General features: G+C 34.8%; 2 protein-coding genes across 2 annotated transcripts; one reads left to right on the top strand and one right to left on the bottom strand.

Annotated features, from left to right (window-relative positions):
• Window positions 1–6476: 6476 nt before the first annotated feature.
• LOC133675443 (membrane steroid-binding protein 2-like) lies at window positions 6477–7678 on the bottom strand. Its single transcript, XM_062096813.1, has 2 exons — window positions 7203–7678; window positions 6477–6943 (listed from the first exon to the last, which is right to left on the bottom strand). Exons 1-2 carry the CDS (start codon window positions 7538–7540, stop codon window positions 6694–6696), a joined length of 588 nt encoding a protein of 195 aa, XP_061952797.1. The 5' UTR covers window positions 7541–7678; the 3' UTR covers window positions 6477–6693.
• Window positions 7679–11059: 3381 nt separating this feature from the next.
• Window positions 11060–14896, top strand: LOC133675635 (protein ACCELERATED CELL DEATH 6-like). The gene is made up of 7 exons (XM_062097066.1): window positions 11060–12298; window positions 12411–12890; window positions 12971–13120; window positions 13289–13366; window positions 13606–13653; window positions 13731–14173; window positions 14266–14896. Exons 1-7 carry the CDS (start codon window positions 11758–11760, stop codon window positions 14878–14880), a joined length of 2355 nt encoding a protein of 784 aa, XP_061953050.1. The 5' UTR covers window positions 11060–11757; the 3' UTR covers window positions 14881–14896.
• The last annotated feature ends 561 nt before the right edge of the window (window positions 14897–15457 follow it).

Genomic DNA, 15457 nt, shown 5'->3' with positions numbered 1-15457 from the left:
ACCCCACATGCTCTTCTCACTCAAATGTTGAAGCTTATATTAGTCACTACGAAATTATCATTTGATGACAATAATCAGCATGTTAAATCTTATTACACGTATTCTTTAAATACAAATTACTATAACTGATAATGACCCAACATGTAACTTTTTTACAAGTACATGGATGAGCACTAGTAACTCTACATCCATGAGCTGCTATGTTGGTTCCATTGGAGGTCCAATAAGCTTTAGGCTACAAAACTAATTTAATCCCGATGGAGTAGGGTTTTCTCCATGAGATGGACGTGCTCCAAGTATGTCTTCTTCTGGATACCATGGTCTGCTCTGTGGGTTCTGTGGCCTATTCATATTCTCAAGCCTTCGAATTTCCTGATCCTTGTAACTAAGGGCTCTCTTATAGTACTGTATTTCCTTGTCTTTGTGAGCTATTTGTTCCTCAAGGCCATTCATTTCCTTCAGACAACGTTGGCATGTTAGGTCTCCATGGGGATTTCTTTCTAGTAAAGCTTCTTGATCCTCTCTCAAAAAATCATCAGGCCTAGTTACCTGAAAAAACAATATATAAACCTAAGAAACAATTCAACAACATGCAATGGCTTGAATGATAACAAAAGCCATAGTTGGATTGGTCCTCTGTGTTGGCTACAGTTCACAATAGTTTCAAGTTGAATTTTGATAACTCTATAGTCTTTGATAACACATCCAAACCCCTCTTCATTCAAACTGTGTAAGAGGTTCTGGAAAGCACCTTCTTTTGAGCTCTACTAACCAGTTATATAGATAATTTTGGAAAACCAAATGAATCTCGTCCCGGTCAAGCTCGCATCACTTGTAGGTTAAATTAACCCAAATTAATTCATATTAATAAAAAAAATATTATTTTGAATATATATATTTTTTAAAATTTGGGCTGCAGGCTGACTTGTTGGGTTGGCCGGGTCAAGCCGAATGAATTCTAAATTGACTTTTCTTGAATACCTAGTTTAAGATAGAAGCGGATCAATCAATTAGATTTTGGATCAACCCATAAATCCGAACCATGCTATAATGAAATAAGTATGGATCTCTTTGATAGAAAACAAAATAAGAAACCATGCATCAAAGTAATTCATTACACACTCACCTTTTTATTCAGCAACTTCCGGAACATCTTTTTAATCCACTGAATAATCTTCATTGGATTCTATAAGAGATCAAAACTGTTCTCTATATATGATCACAACTGTTCTCTATAAGAAGCAAGCAAACTCGTGGATATTAAAAGCAATATTCACCTATATATCTAGCTTGGGTTTGTGTTTTTCAAGTCGGCTGGGTGCATGAGAGAACCACTTTTTTTTTGTTGCTGATAATATTGGTGAGAGAACACTCGAACGCTCCTCCTATATATACTGTTTTCAGCGATCACAGACGAACAAATCATAACTTTTTACGTATCTGAAGAAATTTCCGTAAAAGCGTGTGCTCAGGGACTACATATGTCAAGAAATAGAAAGGACCAGGCATATGTATTGACCATGTCAAGAGAATCACTTGATCGTTGTTTTCTTTTAATGATCTATACATAGGATTAAAAACAATGACATTTTCTTCCACTGGGTAAGTTGGTGGATTCACTACTTAATCATTTTGCATGGTAATTAATCAACTGATCATCCAATCTCTTCTCATCTATAGATTCATGTACTTCCTATTGTTGATTTCCAGTTTTTTTTATTTGTTAATATCAAAAATAATTATTTATTTATTTATAAATTTATAATATTTTTTTTATTATTTTGATATACTGATGTTATATATAAATTTTAAAAAATAAAAAATATATTATTTTAATATATTTTTAAATAAAAAATATTTTTAAAAAAATGTTCACACGCTCTAATCCTTATTGAAAGAAAAAAAAAAAAAGGGGGGGCACGGGCACTGAGATATGTAACCAAGTCCATTCGCAAGTCAATAATTCAAAGTTTCTAAAATCATACTGTTCGTATTTTTACTCTTCCGTATGGAATTTGCTGTTGAATTTTAGAAGGCTCCCTTGCACAGTAGTTCGACCCATTCACATCCCACGTTTAAAAATCACTATGCCTCCTCCCGGAGTTATTGAACCTCACCTGGGTGGCAAGGTTTGGATTACTAAGGTGAATAGATTAACCAGGATTGATAGTTTCAAGATTTATATAAAAATAAATTAAATTAGCATTATTTTTGTAAAAAAAAAAGTTAAATCAGGTTTTAAAAATATTGGTTATAATTGTTGATTGACTTCAGTAATTGACAGGGTAAACACTCACCGTATTTAGTATAAACCAAAATCAGATTAGGTAGCGGGCATAATTTCACAATAAGGAACTGGTAAGACAATAATCAGCGAAACCCATCTCTGGATGCAAATGGTTAAGCCAGCGGTCCTCAACAAACAACGATTTTTCATGGTATCGACAATTTTTAAGTATGAGATGGAGACCCGTCTGGATTTTTCAATTCCAAAGGCAAAAACTTCTCTCTCTTCTGGAGTGATAGGTTTTTGTTTTTTTGTGGCTTTTCACATCTATCCTAGCAGGGTATGTTGTCATGCCTTTTTTAATGTTGGCCCATCTGGAATTTGAACCTGCCATTGTAGTTCTCGCTTCTAAACTTCCACTTGGTTCTAGCCTTAGTTCATCTGCCGCGCTCTCTCTATGTTGCATTCTCTGCAGCTTTTCTTGCTTGCTCAAACTCCGTGAACGTGGATGTGAAACAACAAGGGTGGTTGATTTGGGGGGGATGTGAACTTAAATTATTGCACAAATGGGCTTTTGAAGGTGAAAAGTTAATTCACGGAAAGCCATCTGTGACTGCCAACATTGTTAGCACATATAGTGGGTAAAAGTTCATGCACTGTAGCTAAAGTCGTCTTCTTGCACTGCATCGTAGTGACTACTGACTAGGTTCTGCAGTTAAGCATCGCTTGGATAAACTATATTCTTTTACATCTGGGTTTTTCAGTTCTTTGCTGAAATATTCATCTGGGTTTTTCAGATCAACAAAATTGTTTCAACTGGCGATCCATCATCCCAAAATCCATATGAATATTGGCAAAACAAAACAGACGGTCTTATGACATGGAATTCGGAAATTGATTCTTCTTTTGAATTTTACTCTTCATTCATGACTGCGAGATTTTATCTGTGGCTTATTGATTGGGATTAAGGGTTGGCTGGTGAAGTTCCATAAGCGGGTTTGATAGAAATTGGTATTGGAAAGGCGGCGGCGGCGGCGACAAAGAGGAAATGCTGTAGAAAATGGCTAGTTATCGTCTTCAATAAAATAAAATAAAAATGTAAAAGCTAGTTTTCACAAGTATTTTTAGATCTTCTAGATTCAATACATTAATGTAGTTATCAAAGTGGCGAACTCCTAAGAGTTTTTAAAATATAGAAATTCATTTAAGAATTATTTAATAATAAATTTATTTTACGTTTTGTTTAATTTATATATTTTTAATTAAATATATTTTTGTCTTTGTTATCTCTGTTTTTTTAATTTTTATTTTAGAATAGTAATTAATTTTCCTTAAATCAAGATTACATCAACTAATCTGTATTTATGTGAAAATTGTCACGCCAACATTCATATGCTTTTGATATATCTCAGTACCGCCCTATCGAATCTTCATTGGACGCCATTGCACCAAATAATGTTTTCTTCTCCATAACCTTTTTGCAAATCCATGAGTGAATTCAAGTGGAAAAGCATCTTCAGCTAGCAGTTGTAAAAGCCCTTTTTAAATCGGCGCCACACAGAGACTCAATGATCCCCTTAAGCCTCTGAATTTCCTCTTGCCCCCCTCAGCTATCTGGTGCTCAAGTATATTCATTTCGTTCTCGCCTCGAGATAGCTGTTGGTTCAGGATTTGTGCTACCAAATAATCTTGAGAAGCTACCTGGTTCTTAAGGCCGCTGATCATTTCCTTCTCAACTTGATATAGCTGGTCTCTGAGACGCTTTATTTCCTCATCTTAATTTCAATGCTATTGCTACAATATCGTCCTCATCAATTCCTTTTACTTCCTTCGCGTCAACTTGATGAGATACCAGGCTCGCATCGGAATCCCTTTCTTCTGAAACTTCATTGTGAGGATCATCAGGCATAAGTTGCCCTTTATTAACACCCTGGAAAAACGATATGATTGTAACAGCCAATCCAGCGACAAATTAAGTGGGATAATATAAATGTCTAGTTCAACTACAATATGCAGTACTGTTCTATCCACAGCATTTGCAATTCGGATATAATGATGAAAGTTGAAAATAACGGCAGTATATATGTTCTTGTTGATCAGGCATGACGAAGTCGCTCCTGCAAAAACAATTAAACTATAATCCATGAGAGAAATACTCAAACAAGTATTAATATAATAGTAGTCTTTGTTTATCACTCTCAACCCACTCAAGAAGATACACTATTAACTTCCCTATCCACTACCTTCTTTTTTTTTCTTTTAGGTTTCTAAAGTTTTTTGTTCTTTGTGTTTAGGTCATCCTTATAAGTTATGCTGTGTAGTTTTATGTGTCGGGATTTGTTTCATTATGCATGTTCTTGCATGACAAATGTATGGATTAAGTTAAAAAAAAACAAGGGAAGGGCATGGATCGAGATTAACAAAGAAAATAATAAGGTTTTTTTTTTTTTTTCATTTGTATTGTTCAAGAAGCATGTTTTTATACACTTTGATCCTTGTTGTTTTCAAAATTTACATTTTATTCATAGAACTTCATTTGTTTTTTATGTCGGTCCTTGATAGTTGAAGGAGAAGAAAGAAAGTTGTCAAAATGAGAAGAAGAGAGAAAGCTCCGATATTAGTGTCCCGGTGGATTTGTATTAATAAAAACAACTAAATGAATATGATATTCACCATTAATGATGCTGAAAAAAAGTATATCAGGGTCCAAAAATTTTGTTTCAAATTTGTGATTGAAATAAGAGTTTTATAAGTCTCTAGGATTTTTAATTATTTATTGGTGTAATTCAGATGAAAACATGAAACTTGAGTTTTTAGCATAGTTTTTAGACCTGGCCCGGGTCCCGGGGTTTGACTGGGTCACCGGGTCAATTCTTTTTTTTTTTAAATCAAAACGGAGTTGTTTTAGTAAAAAAACAAAAGTCAACGGGTTACAACCAGGTTTTTGACCGGATCTTGCCGGGTCAACTCAATGTTTTTAGATCATTTTGAATATAAATATTAAAAATATTTTTTTAAAAATAATTAAAAAATAACCACTATTAAAATCTTTCACATGAAGTATTTCACGTTAAATCTATTTTTTAAAAAAATAATTTTACAAATTAATTGTTTTTTAATTATTTTAGTATGTTTTAAAAAATAAAAAAATTATTTTTTAAATATATTAAAAAAAACATTTATAGATGTTATTTTGCTGTGTTAATTTGCAGTGAAAAGTGATGCCTGCCATGTTTATGTTTAGTCATAGTCATTTTCCTTCATAACTTGATGAATTCCGATCTTATCAATTTGATTTCAGTCCTGAGACAGACATCAAGTTGCCCTTCCGGTACTCCGGTGAGCCAGTCAGTCTCTACTCTAGCCAGAAAACTCTTACGGTCTACACCGTTTCAGTCAGCTATCATTCTTTGTACAGTCAAGACCACGTACCAAACACTAGCACATCATACTGCCTTGAGTCTTGTCTCATCCCCTACCTCCACGATATTCAAATGTAAGCAGAGACTCCATGGCAAAACCAGAACCAACATTTTCAGCCTGCAGGTCTCAGCCAACATTGCGACAACTCGACCCTCTTTTAGCCTCACAATCTAAACCCAATGCTTGTAGGAAAAAGAGTACTAAGCTGATAGGTGAAAGGTAGTTTTGAGATTGCAGTAAGACGTGCATTTGAGAAAAATTGATTTTCTTTTTTTTTAACTTTAAATTAATTTTGTATTCTTGAATTGTTTTAATGTGTCATTATTAAAAATAAAAATAGTATTATTTTAATGTATTTTTTTGCCGAAAAATATTTTCTTTCCCACTTAAAGTGGATCGCGCCAAAGATAATGGAGATACCACTGACTTTTGGCTTCATCTCTCCAAGGGCAGCCAAATATTTGGCAAGATGAAGTCAGATGTACTTGATGCTACTTAACGATGAACAAGATTTATGCTACTTACTATTCAAACCTAAACAAACTAACAAACTGAATTGAACCAGTGTTGTCAGTTCCACTTCCAATCAAGATATCATATGTTTGTGCTGAAACTTCCCTTGATTAATGAATAATAAGATCATGAGAAGGACAAGGAACACTTGTTTTCAAACCTGCTAACAGAAAAGCTACTTGGAATTTTCCTATGCAGTCAGAATCTGGGAATCCAATAAGGACCAAACACAGTTCTTAAGATTTTAACCATTCCACTTCTAGGTCCAAAAACTACTCGTTTGAATCTCTTGGTTGTAAGAAAATGAAACAGATAAAGAAACTATGTGAATTAGGCAAAGCCAAATCATCAATTATGTTTTCATGACCAGTAGGTTCAAATTAAAAGCTACTTTCAGTTTACACTTACCATCTATGTTCAGCAAGTAGCTCTCCATCTATGTAATGCATGCCTCTGCTACAATAATGTATTGCATACACTTGGTAACCATAAAAAACCATGCTTAAACTCAGCTTTCATTGCTCCTGATTTCAGTCATGTTTCTCACTCTCTTGGACATCACCTCCATTAACAGCTTGATCAGTGCCCACAAGCTGCCCGACCTTCACATATTTTTCCATGAATTTATATTCCCAGTCCTGTAAAACTTCAAGCTCAGGTTCGCTTAAGCCTTCAAGGTTCCCATTAAGATCTCGGGGGTCAAAAGACATGAGTGCTAAGGCCCTGCTAGCTTCCCTTCCAGCAAACAATGCATATGGACCACCAGGACCATAAAACATCCTGCACAGTGCACACCAAGTTAAGTTTCAGAATTGTTTTCAGGCATCACAAGTAATTTTATAAGAATTGATAGAAGGACCCAATTGAGAAATGTTTAAGCCATTTAGGACCTAATTGATAAAATTGTTATTTTGGGACCCAATTGAAAATTGTATAATACATTCGGTGCTAAGTCGAAGTTTCTCAGCTAATCCGACCGGAAATGTTTATTTTACAAAACAAGAACAGCAGCAGCAACAGAGAGAAAGAGAGGAATTACCTGGAGCGAGAGACATCATAGATCTTGCCTTTGATAGCCATGAGAAGAGGCTTATTAGGATCTGAACCATCATAAGCTCTCAATTCTTCTTCGGTAACATCTCCCAACTGAACTGGCTCCTGAATTGTTGGTGGTTGTGGTTGTGGTGGTGGTGGTTGGTTGGTGGCCATGCTACCACTCGCGTTGATGGGCTTCTTGTCAAACTCTTCTGGGTCCACAAACATGCTGCAAACTATCTTGTAAACCACCACCATAACGGCGGCAATCGTGAAAAAAGCTGCCGGTGATAGGCCTGTGTATGCTTCCATGGTTTCCATTGCAGTTGCGTAGAGGCCCATTTCTTGAATTCCTCTCAATATTTTTTTTTCTTCCTTTTGTTAATGGGTATTGGCTTACCTAATGCTTCCTCTTTGTTATCTAATCTTACCAACTGCCACACGAGTTGACCCTTTTCCACCAACCTTTTGTTCAAAACTTTCTTATTGATTTATTTCTCCCTCACGGAAGAAATAGAAAGCATAAAAAAATTCTCGCAATACCAGAATTTGTAATTGGATATAAAAACTTCATCCGATTAAATTTGATCAATCACACTCAATTAGCCCGATTAAATCTAAGTCAAATGAATACTGATTTTTTTTTAAGAGAATAAAACATTATTTAAATAAAAAAAAATTAATCCAAATTGATTTTTTTTTTTTGCACCGAGGGTCTTGGCCTGGCGGTAGGAGGGGCTTGTCTCCTCCTGCTGCTCCTGGGTTCGAGTTCTCATGTGCATGCCTGTCACCCCCGCGGTGTCTTACATGTCCACTGGGTTTGCAGGATGTTTAGTGGGCCGTGGGATTAGTCGTGGTGCGCGTAAGCTGGCCCGGACACCTACGTAAATAAATAAATAAAAATAATAACTTCAAATTTTTTTCTAGATTGGTTTTCTACTCAAAAAAATTATATTTTAGAGTGAGTATATTTTGATAATTGAATACTTCTAAGTTTATATATATAACTAAAGTTAAATAATAAGAGGAAATTACTATAAATAAATAAACATTTTACTATTAATTATAATAACAGCTTTACTTTTAATTTTTTATATTTTCATCATACTTTTTTTTTATTTTTTTTAAATGAGTGAGTTGCTGTTAAATCCAAGATATTTTAAATTTGATATAGTTATCAGATTCAAATCGCTTGACATGATAATAAACCAAGTTTCTTTAAATTGGGTTCGACATAGTTGTCCGATCCAAGTGTGGGTCTAGCTTGATTCTCAAATTCAAATATTATGAGTTTGGTAAAAAATTGAGTGGAAAATTAATCTATTTGATTTAGGTTTAATAATATCATTAAAATATTTTTTATATTCTTAATATTTTTTTATATTTTTCTAAAAATTTGATATTGACATGCGGATAAATCGTGTGTGTGTAGATAGTGTGTGGTTATATTTCATTTCAGATGTGCAAAAACATGGATTCTCAATCCCAAGTATCATAAGGGTAAATAAGATTGAATTGTGAATTGGATAGAGTTGGGCCAGACAAGATTGTGAGAACTTGGTTTATAAAGAAGTCTTATGCTCAGTCCAACGAGTTTCAAGAATGAAGGCCAGTCTTCAAAAACAGGCTTAGGACTGGGATTCATTAGAATTTAGAGTCTTAGAAGCGTTAATTAAGGCCCAAACCCTGCCCAGCCTGTCCACGAACCCCTGAACTCTAATGAAGAGAAAACATCATTTTATAATCCCATGTCAGGACATTTTCTCCGTGGTTCGGCTTATAGGTTAATTTCCTGTTTATTTTTTATTTTAAAAATGTTTTTAAATAAATTTGAATTTTTTCTATTTTTTTATTTACTTTAAATTAATATTTTTTTTATGTTTTCTAATTATTTTGATGTGCTGATATCAAAAATAATTTTTAAAAAATAAAAAAATAATATTAGATGCATTTCCGAATGAAAAATATTTTGAAAAACAACCGTAACTACATTCTAAAACACATCCAAGTAGGTTAACATATAATTCCATCTATTTTTGTTTTTTTTTATTTTATTTTTTAAAAAATAATAATGTTTTGGATAATTAAAAAAACACAAAAATGATATGGATTTAAAAATTAAAAAAATTATTACCGATTCAACTTAATGTACGGTCTCAGATGAAACTCACGCCAGTGAGTTAGCGAGTGAACCTGCCAAGCCAAAGCAGATCCAAAACCATGGTTTTCTCAATTTGGTGCATGGACAAAAATAATTTAAATTTCATTCCATATCTATCATCTACTTTACAATATGACCCTTTCATCACACCATTGTTATTTGTTAATGTGAATTAACGCTAGTTCTAAATCTACCCAAATTACTGAAAAATCAGCCTTAAACAAATCATTGTCGGACACTTTATGTGTACAAACAAATTTAGATATTGGGAACTTTTGGGATTTTGGTGATGATTTCTGTATGATTTTGTCCAGCCAAGGATAGGTTTAGGATGAAATTGAATTTTTTAATTTAGTAGGAACCAAACTGAAAATGTTGACATATATCGAGGACTAGATTAGGGTTTTCCTCATGTAGAACACCCGCCATACTGAGGCCGTGGGCTCTTCGTTTTCCTGTGCTCGACTTTCCTCGTTGTTTCTTCTCCTCCTATATCCTTACTTGATTTCCTTCCACAAAGAGGACGCGTTTTTGCCTCCTCAAAAGGTCACACAAGATGGGATGAGGGAGAAGAACCCTTTCAGCTGTCAATTTCATTCCATTTTTACCAAGAAATTTCTCCTCCCTACTTCCCTTGCCGATGTCTGTCTCTTTTTGCATTGACTTACTAAATGAAGTCTACGTTATTATTGACTTTCACAAGTCTCTTCTTTTTTCAAACTACAATACAATTTTTTTCCTTTTTATATAAAAGATAAATAGGGTAGGACCTCGTCGGCAATGGTGAAGGAAGGGGGGGTTGGCAGGGCCCAGCCCCTGCAAGAAAATATCTCTCCCTTGTAAATCTTGTAAATATTTAATAAAAGTAATTAAAATCTTTTCTTGGCCCCTCTATTTATAATTTGCCTCCCCTAAATTTTTTTTCTTGCTCCGCCCTTGCTCATCGGCATCATCCACTTTTGAATAATAGAGAGACACGAGAGATAATTAAAAGTAGAAGTGAAATCGTGTTTTTTAAAAATTTATTTATTTTATATTTTTAGATTATTGATAATTTTTTTAAAATAAAAAATATTATTTTAATATATTTTTGTGTGAAAAACAATAATTATCATACTCTCAAACACTTTAGAAATATTTGGCATAACTTCTGTTTCTATTTTTAAGTTTTTTTTAAAAATGTTTTTGGCTTGAGAAGACATTAAATTAATATTTTTTTAGTATTTTTTAGTGTTTTTTATATACTAATGTTTAAAATAAAAAAAATCTAAAATTTTTTATTTTAATTTATTTTTAAGAAAAAAATTATTTTAAAAAATATTCTATTTCTCAATCTCAAACACCCCTTTAATAGTTTATGAAACTACGGTACATTTATTAACCTGTATAATGAAATATGAAATGTGAAATCTATAATAGATAGGAGAGGATCATAGTGATTCTCCCTTCGGCTTTAGTTGTTTAATTTAATTTAATTAATTTCACTATTAAAATGTCAACAATTTTTTTTTATTATCTTGCATGTATCATGTAGATTTTGGTTAGCTAAATTTATTGGATTATTTAACAAGTTGACCAGATGAACGCTGGAAATTTTGCTCTATCTAGCTATATGATTTTTTGTATGCGTGCCGGTGAAGCAATCGAATGAACCGGGTTGGCTATTTGACAACACTGGCTTGATTTAGAGACTGAAATTGTTTAATGTATGATCTAAGTCAATGATGTGAGCTACAAAGTCTGGCACGAGGTAGGAAATTTAAGGCGGAATTGATCAGTACCAGGTACCCCACATGGAATTTTGATCTCTGAAATCGTTTCAGTATTTGTATCTGTTGTGCTTATCCATACCGTTTAGACACCATAGGACATCAGACATGAGATGATCTGTGAGCATGGTTTGAATTTTTTCCGTGTGAATGCTATTGACATTTACCATCAAGTAAGATTGGTCAATTTGTACTAGACTTATCAGAATTCTAGAAGTGATAGGATAATTTCAAATTATGTTGTCAGAAACTACCTGGCACTGCTGGGACACATCAATGGAAGATTTTCTCCATGTGGGGCAACTTTGAAGGTCAATAGTATGATTCCAGGAAAGTTGGCAATACCTGGCGAAACCACAATTTCAAAAGGCAGATGGGGATATTGGGGTCCTTCTTGCAGAGCAAAGAAGCTTCCCTTTTTGGAATTATTACTTGCATTTGCCTATCCTATGTGTACTGTGTTTACTTTTCTTTACTTGCTTTGTTTTGTTTGTTTGTTTGTTGATGTGCTTTCACACTTGAATCTTTGTGATGATGATATTTATATATATATACATGTACGTGCATCGATTGTTTGTTCTGGCGTACTACTCTTGCACATTTTGCAATTTGAAGATTTGTGAGAAATTATGAGTCGAATCAAGTTGGAAAGATCTCCTTCAATCTCTTCATGCTTCCCAGAAAGGTTTTCTGGTCCGAGTATGGAAATTAGTACTTCAACATCTGGGAGTGGCTATACAACAACTTCGTATTCACATCAAGTCCCTCGGTTCATGCCTTCTCTTCCAGAAACTGCAGTTGATAAGCATCTTGTAGTGGAAAAGCAGGAGTTGCTTAAGGTTCTTCCCCGTTCAGCAGCCCCTGCAGTTGCATCCCTAAACTCACAACATCATGTTTCAATTGACATAACTGATCATGAGAGTTCTGTTCCATCACCGGCTGCTGCTCAGCTTCATAAAGAAAATACAATTGGGTCTCTTCAGCGGATGCAATCACTTTTCAACACATTCCCCAATTCAGCACCTGCAACTCTTTGCTCAGAGCGGACTGTGACAATTGACTTAACCAAGCAACAATCTGTTTCGGCACCTGCTAGCATTGACCTTCATAGCAAATCTGCAGCTGCACCACTCCCAGCTCCTCCGACGATTTCACATGGTCTTGTGAAAGGTCAGTAGACAGTAAGCATAGATTGTATAATTTGTTGCCAGTTTTTGTCTTATGCATCCTGAGGAGTTGAGGTAAACATATGAGAATTAATGATTGATTTATTTCATGACAGGAAATAGAAGCACCACTGGGCTTACCTTATACGCACCTTTATACCAAGCTGCAATGAAGGGTGACTGGGAAAAGGCTGATGAGTTCTTTAAATCCCATCCAGGTGCTATAAATGTTAGGATCACCAAGGAGATGGATACGGTTCTCCATATCGCAGCAGGGGCTAAACATACCAAGTTTGTTGAGGAGGTGGTCAAGTCGATGACGGGAACCGATTTAACTTTACGGAACAAGTACAATAATACTGCTCTATGTTATGCAGCTGCCTCAGGAGTCACCAAAATAGCAGAAATGATGGTGAGCAAGAATAGAAACTTGCCAATGATGAGGAACAACAGAGGAGTGACGCCTCTTTATATAGCTGCGTTATTCGGACACAAAGACATGGTCTGGTATCTCTACTCTGTCACTTCAGACGAATATTTAACGCGAGACGACTACATCGGTCTGCTTATTGCTACCATCAGCACCGATTTGTTTGGTAAGAAATAGCTCCTGTTACTCAATGAATAGCATATTGATTAGGGCCTGGCCTAACTAAACCTTTTTTTGTATTCATAGATGTAGCCTTGAGCATCATTCAACACCAACCAGAATTAGCAATTCAGCGAGATCTAAATGGGGAGACAGCACTTCATGTTTTAGCTCGAAAGTCATCAGCATTTGCCAGCAAAAGTGGGCTTGGATTCTGGCATAGATTTATTTATCCATGTGAGTATTTTCTGTTGCCCCCTTAAATTAACATCAAATCATGAAGGGATTCTTTCCACTGGTTTGTAATAACCCACATATATTTCTTATATCTTGAATCTTCAGACTTCAATTGTTGTTATTTTCTGGTCTGTGATGATTAACTGTTGCAGTTTAAATACTTCTTAGGGATCTTTGTGGAAGTACCTAACAAATGTAGCTGCCCATCTAGCATCTTCCAAATCCATAGGCACAGGAGTAATCAAGGTTTGTTGATTAAACTCATGATCACTTTTCCAATGCATTTTAGTCATAAGCTTTCATCAACATACAGGCATATGGATCTTAACCTTGTCTGTTTATAAGAGAAACTTTTCGACTCTCAATCTTATCAGTTTATATTGGTAGAGATTTTGTCAGTCACATTAATGATAAAACTAATACTTTCATAGTACTGAAATTTGACTTGGAATTACTTAGCAATTTGGGTTCTTGAATCATGACAGAATCTCTCAGCTTGGTGGGACATCTTTTCCGTGCAATACAAATGAATGGTATGCTGAAATATATAGTAATGAGTTCATTGAGTTCACATTAATAAGTTCATTTTCTGAGTTATTTTCTTTTATAGTCCCAGGAATCAAGGCAGTTTATGACAAGAAGTTGATGCACACACAAGTTCTTGAGCTGGTTAAGCTGTCGTGGGAACAAGTTCTGTTATTGGATGACTGCCAAATTGCAGAGTTGCTTGCAAGCCCTTCACAGCCACTCTTCGTTGCGGCAGAGTTTGGAATTGTTGAGTTTATAACTGCACTTATACGCTCTTATCCTGATTTAATATGGAAAGTTAATGAGCAAAGTAGAAGCATTTTTCACATCGCCGTAGCGCATCGCCAGGAAAAGATCTTTAGCCTCATTAATGATATTGGAGCACACAAGGACATGATTACTGCTTATAAAGATATTAACAATGCCAACATACTGCATTTGGCTGGAATGATTGCACCCCGGGATAAACTTAATGTTATTTCCGGTGCAGCCCTTCAGATGCAGAGAGAATTATTGTGGTTCAAGGTTCTTACTGAACCCACAACTTTGTCATACTTCTATTTTGAAGCTACTGGATTATTTATTTCTTACTTTGGTTTTCTATGCAATATCTTTAGGAAGTTGAGAAGAATGTGCAGCCTTCATTAAAGGAGATGAGAGACAAGAATGGTAGAACACCTCGAATGTTATTTACCGAAGAACATAGAGGGCTGGTTAAAGAAGGAGAGAAATGGATGAAGAATACTGCTTCATCATGCATGCTTCTTGCTACACTAATTACTACAGTGATGTTTGCTGCAATTTTCACAGTTCCAGGAGGCAATGACAACAGCAAAGGCACTCCACTTGTTTTGGCGTCTACATCTTTCATAGTCTTTGCCGTGGCAGATGCATTTGCACTATTCTCTTCAGTCACTTCTATATTAATGTTCCTTTCCATACTTACTTCTCGTTACGCGGAAGAAGATTTCGTAGAGTCCCTGCCGAAAAGATTGGTAGTAGGTCTTGCAACACTCTTTTGCTCTATAGCAGCCATGCTTGTAGCATTTGCTGCAACCTTTTGCATCGTGCTTGACCATCGATTGGCATGGATTGTTGTCCCTATTTCTCTAGGTTCCTCCGTCCCTGTAACTTTATTTGCATTTTTACAATTTCCACTTTTTGTTGATATGATCCATTCTTCATATGGGGCTGGCATTTTCGCCCGAAAAAGCACAGAAATGCTATACTGATAATAGTTTAACAAAACATTCTTGTGACATCTGATTAGCATCATGAGCCCTCGATTTATATAGACCTTGTGAATTATGTGCGAAGGAATGAAGAGAAGTTGAATTTCAGAAGCCAATTCAACTTTCTTTTGGCTTCTAAGTATCGCTTAAAGGCCTTCTTCCCGTCAAGCACTTCATCTAAACCATACAGGATTTCTGAGCATGAATTTTACTGTCAAGGTTGTTCCTCTTACCATTTCCTCTTAATGATTAAGCAATTAAATGGTATATCAGTTCAGTAAGTGAGGGAGACAGGGAAATTATTAGATTGGTGGTTAAGTATTTCTATATTGTTCAAATTTCAAGATTTCATGATGATGGATTGATCTTCATCTTGATTTAAGCCGGGCCGAGTTAAAAGAAAATAAAAATTGACTCATTGTGTTTTAATAAAAAATTTAAGTTCATCTGTGACTAGCCTATTATATTAAAATTTCTTGATTTTTTTATAAAAAAATAATATGTTGTTTTATAAAATAAAAAAAATAGATTAATCTAAATTTACACTAATAAATCTATCGAATAACGACTTATCTCG

The sequence above is a fragment of the Populus nigra genome, chromosome 16, assembly GCF_951802175.1.
Source record: "Populus nigra chromosome 16, ddPopNigr1.1, whole genome shotgun sequence".
Lineage (NCBI taxonomy): Eukaryota > Viridiplantae > Streptophyta > Magnoliopsida > Malpighiales > Salicaceae > Populus > Populus nigra.
This window is presented reverse-complemented; position numbering and strand designations above follow the sequence as displayed.

Excerpts from the sequence above, each read along its gene's own strand:
- LOC133675443 (XM_062096813.1), bottom strand. The coding sequence starts at position 7,540 with ATGGGCCTCTACGCAACTGCAATGGAAACCATGGAAGCATACACAGGC. Across the intron at positions 6,944-7,202 it reads TATGATGTCTCTCGCTCCAG|GATGTTTTATGGTCCTGGTG; the intron begins GTAATTCCTCTC and ends TGCACTGTGCAG.
- LOC133675635 (XM_062097066.1), top strand. The coding sequence starts at position 11,758 with ATGAGTCGAATCAAGTTGGAAAGATCTCCTTCAATCTCTTCATGCTTC. Across the intron at positions 12,299-12,410 it reads TTCACATGGTCTTGTGAAAG|GAAATAGAAGCACCACTGGG; the intron begins GTCAGTAGACAG and ends ATTTCATGACAG. Across the intron at positions 13,367-13,605 it reads TAGGCACAGGAGTAATCAAG|AATCTCTCAGCTTGGTGGGA; the intron begins GTTTGTTGATTA and ends GAATCATGACAG.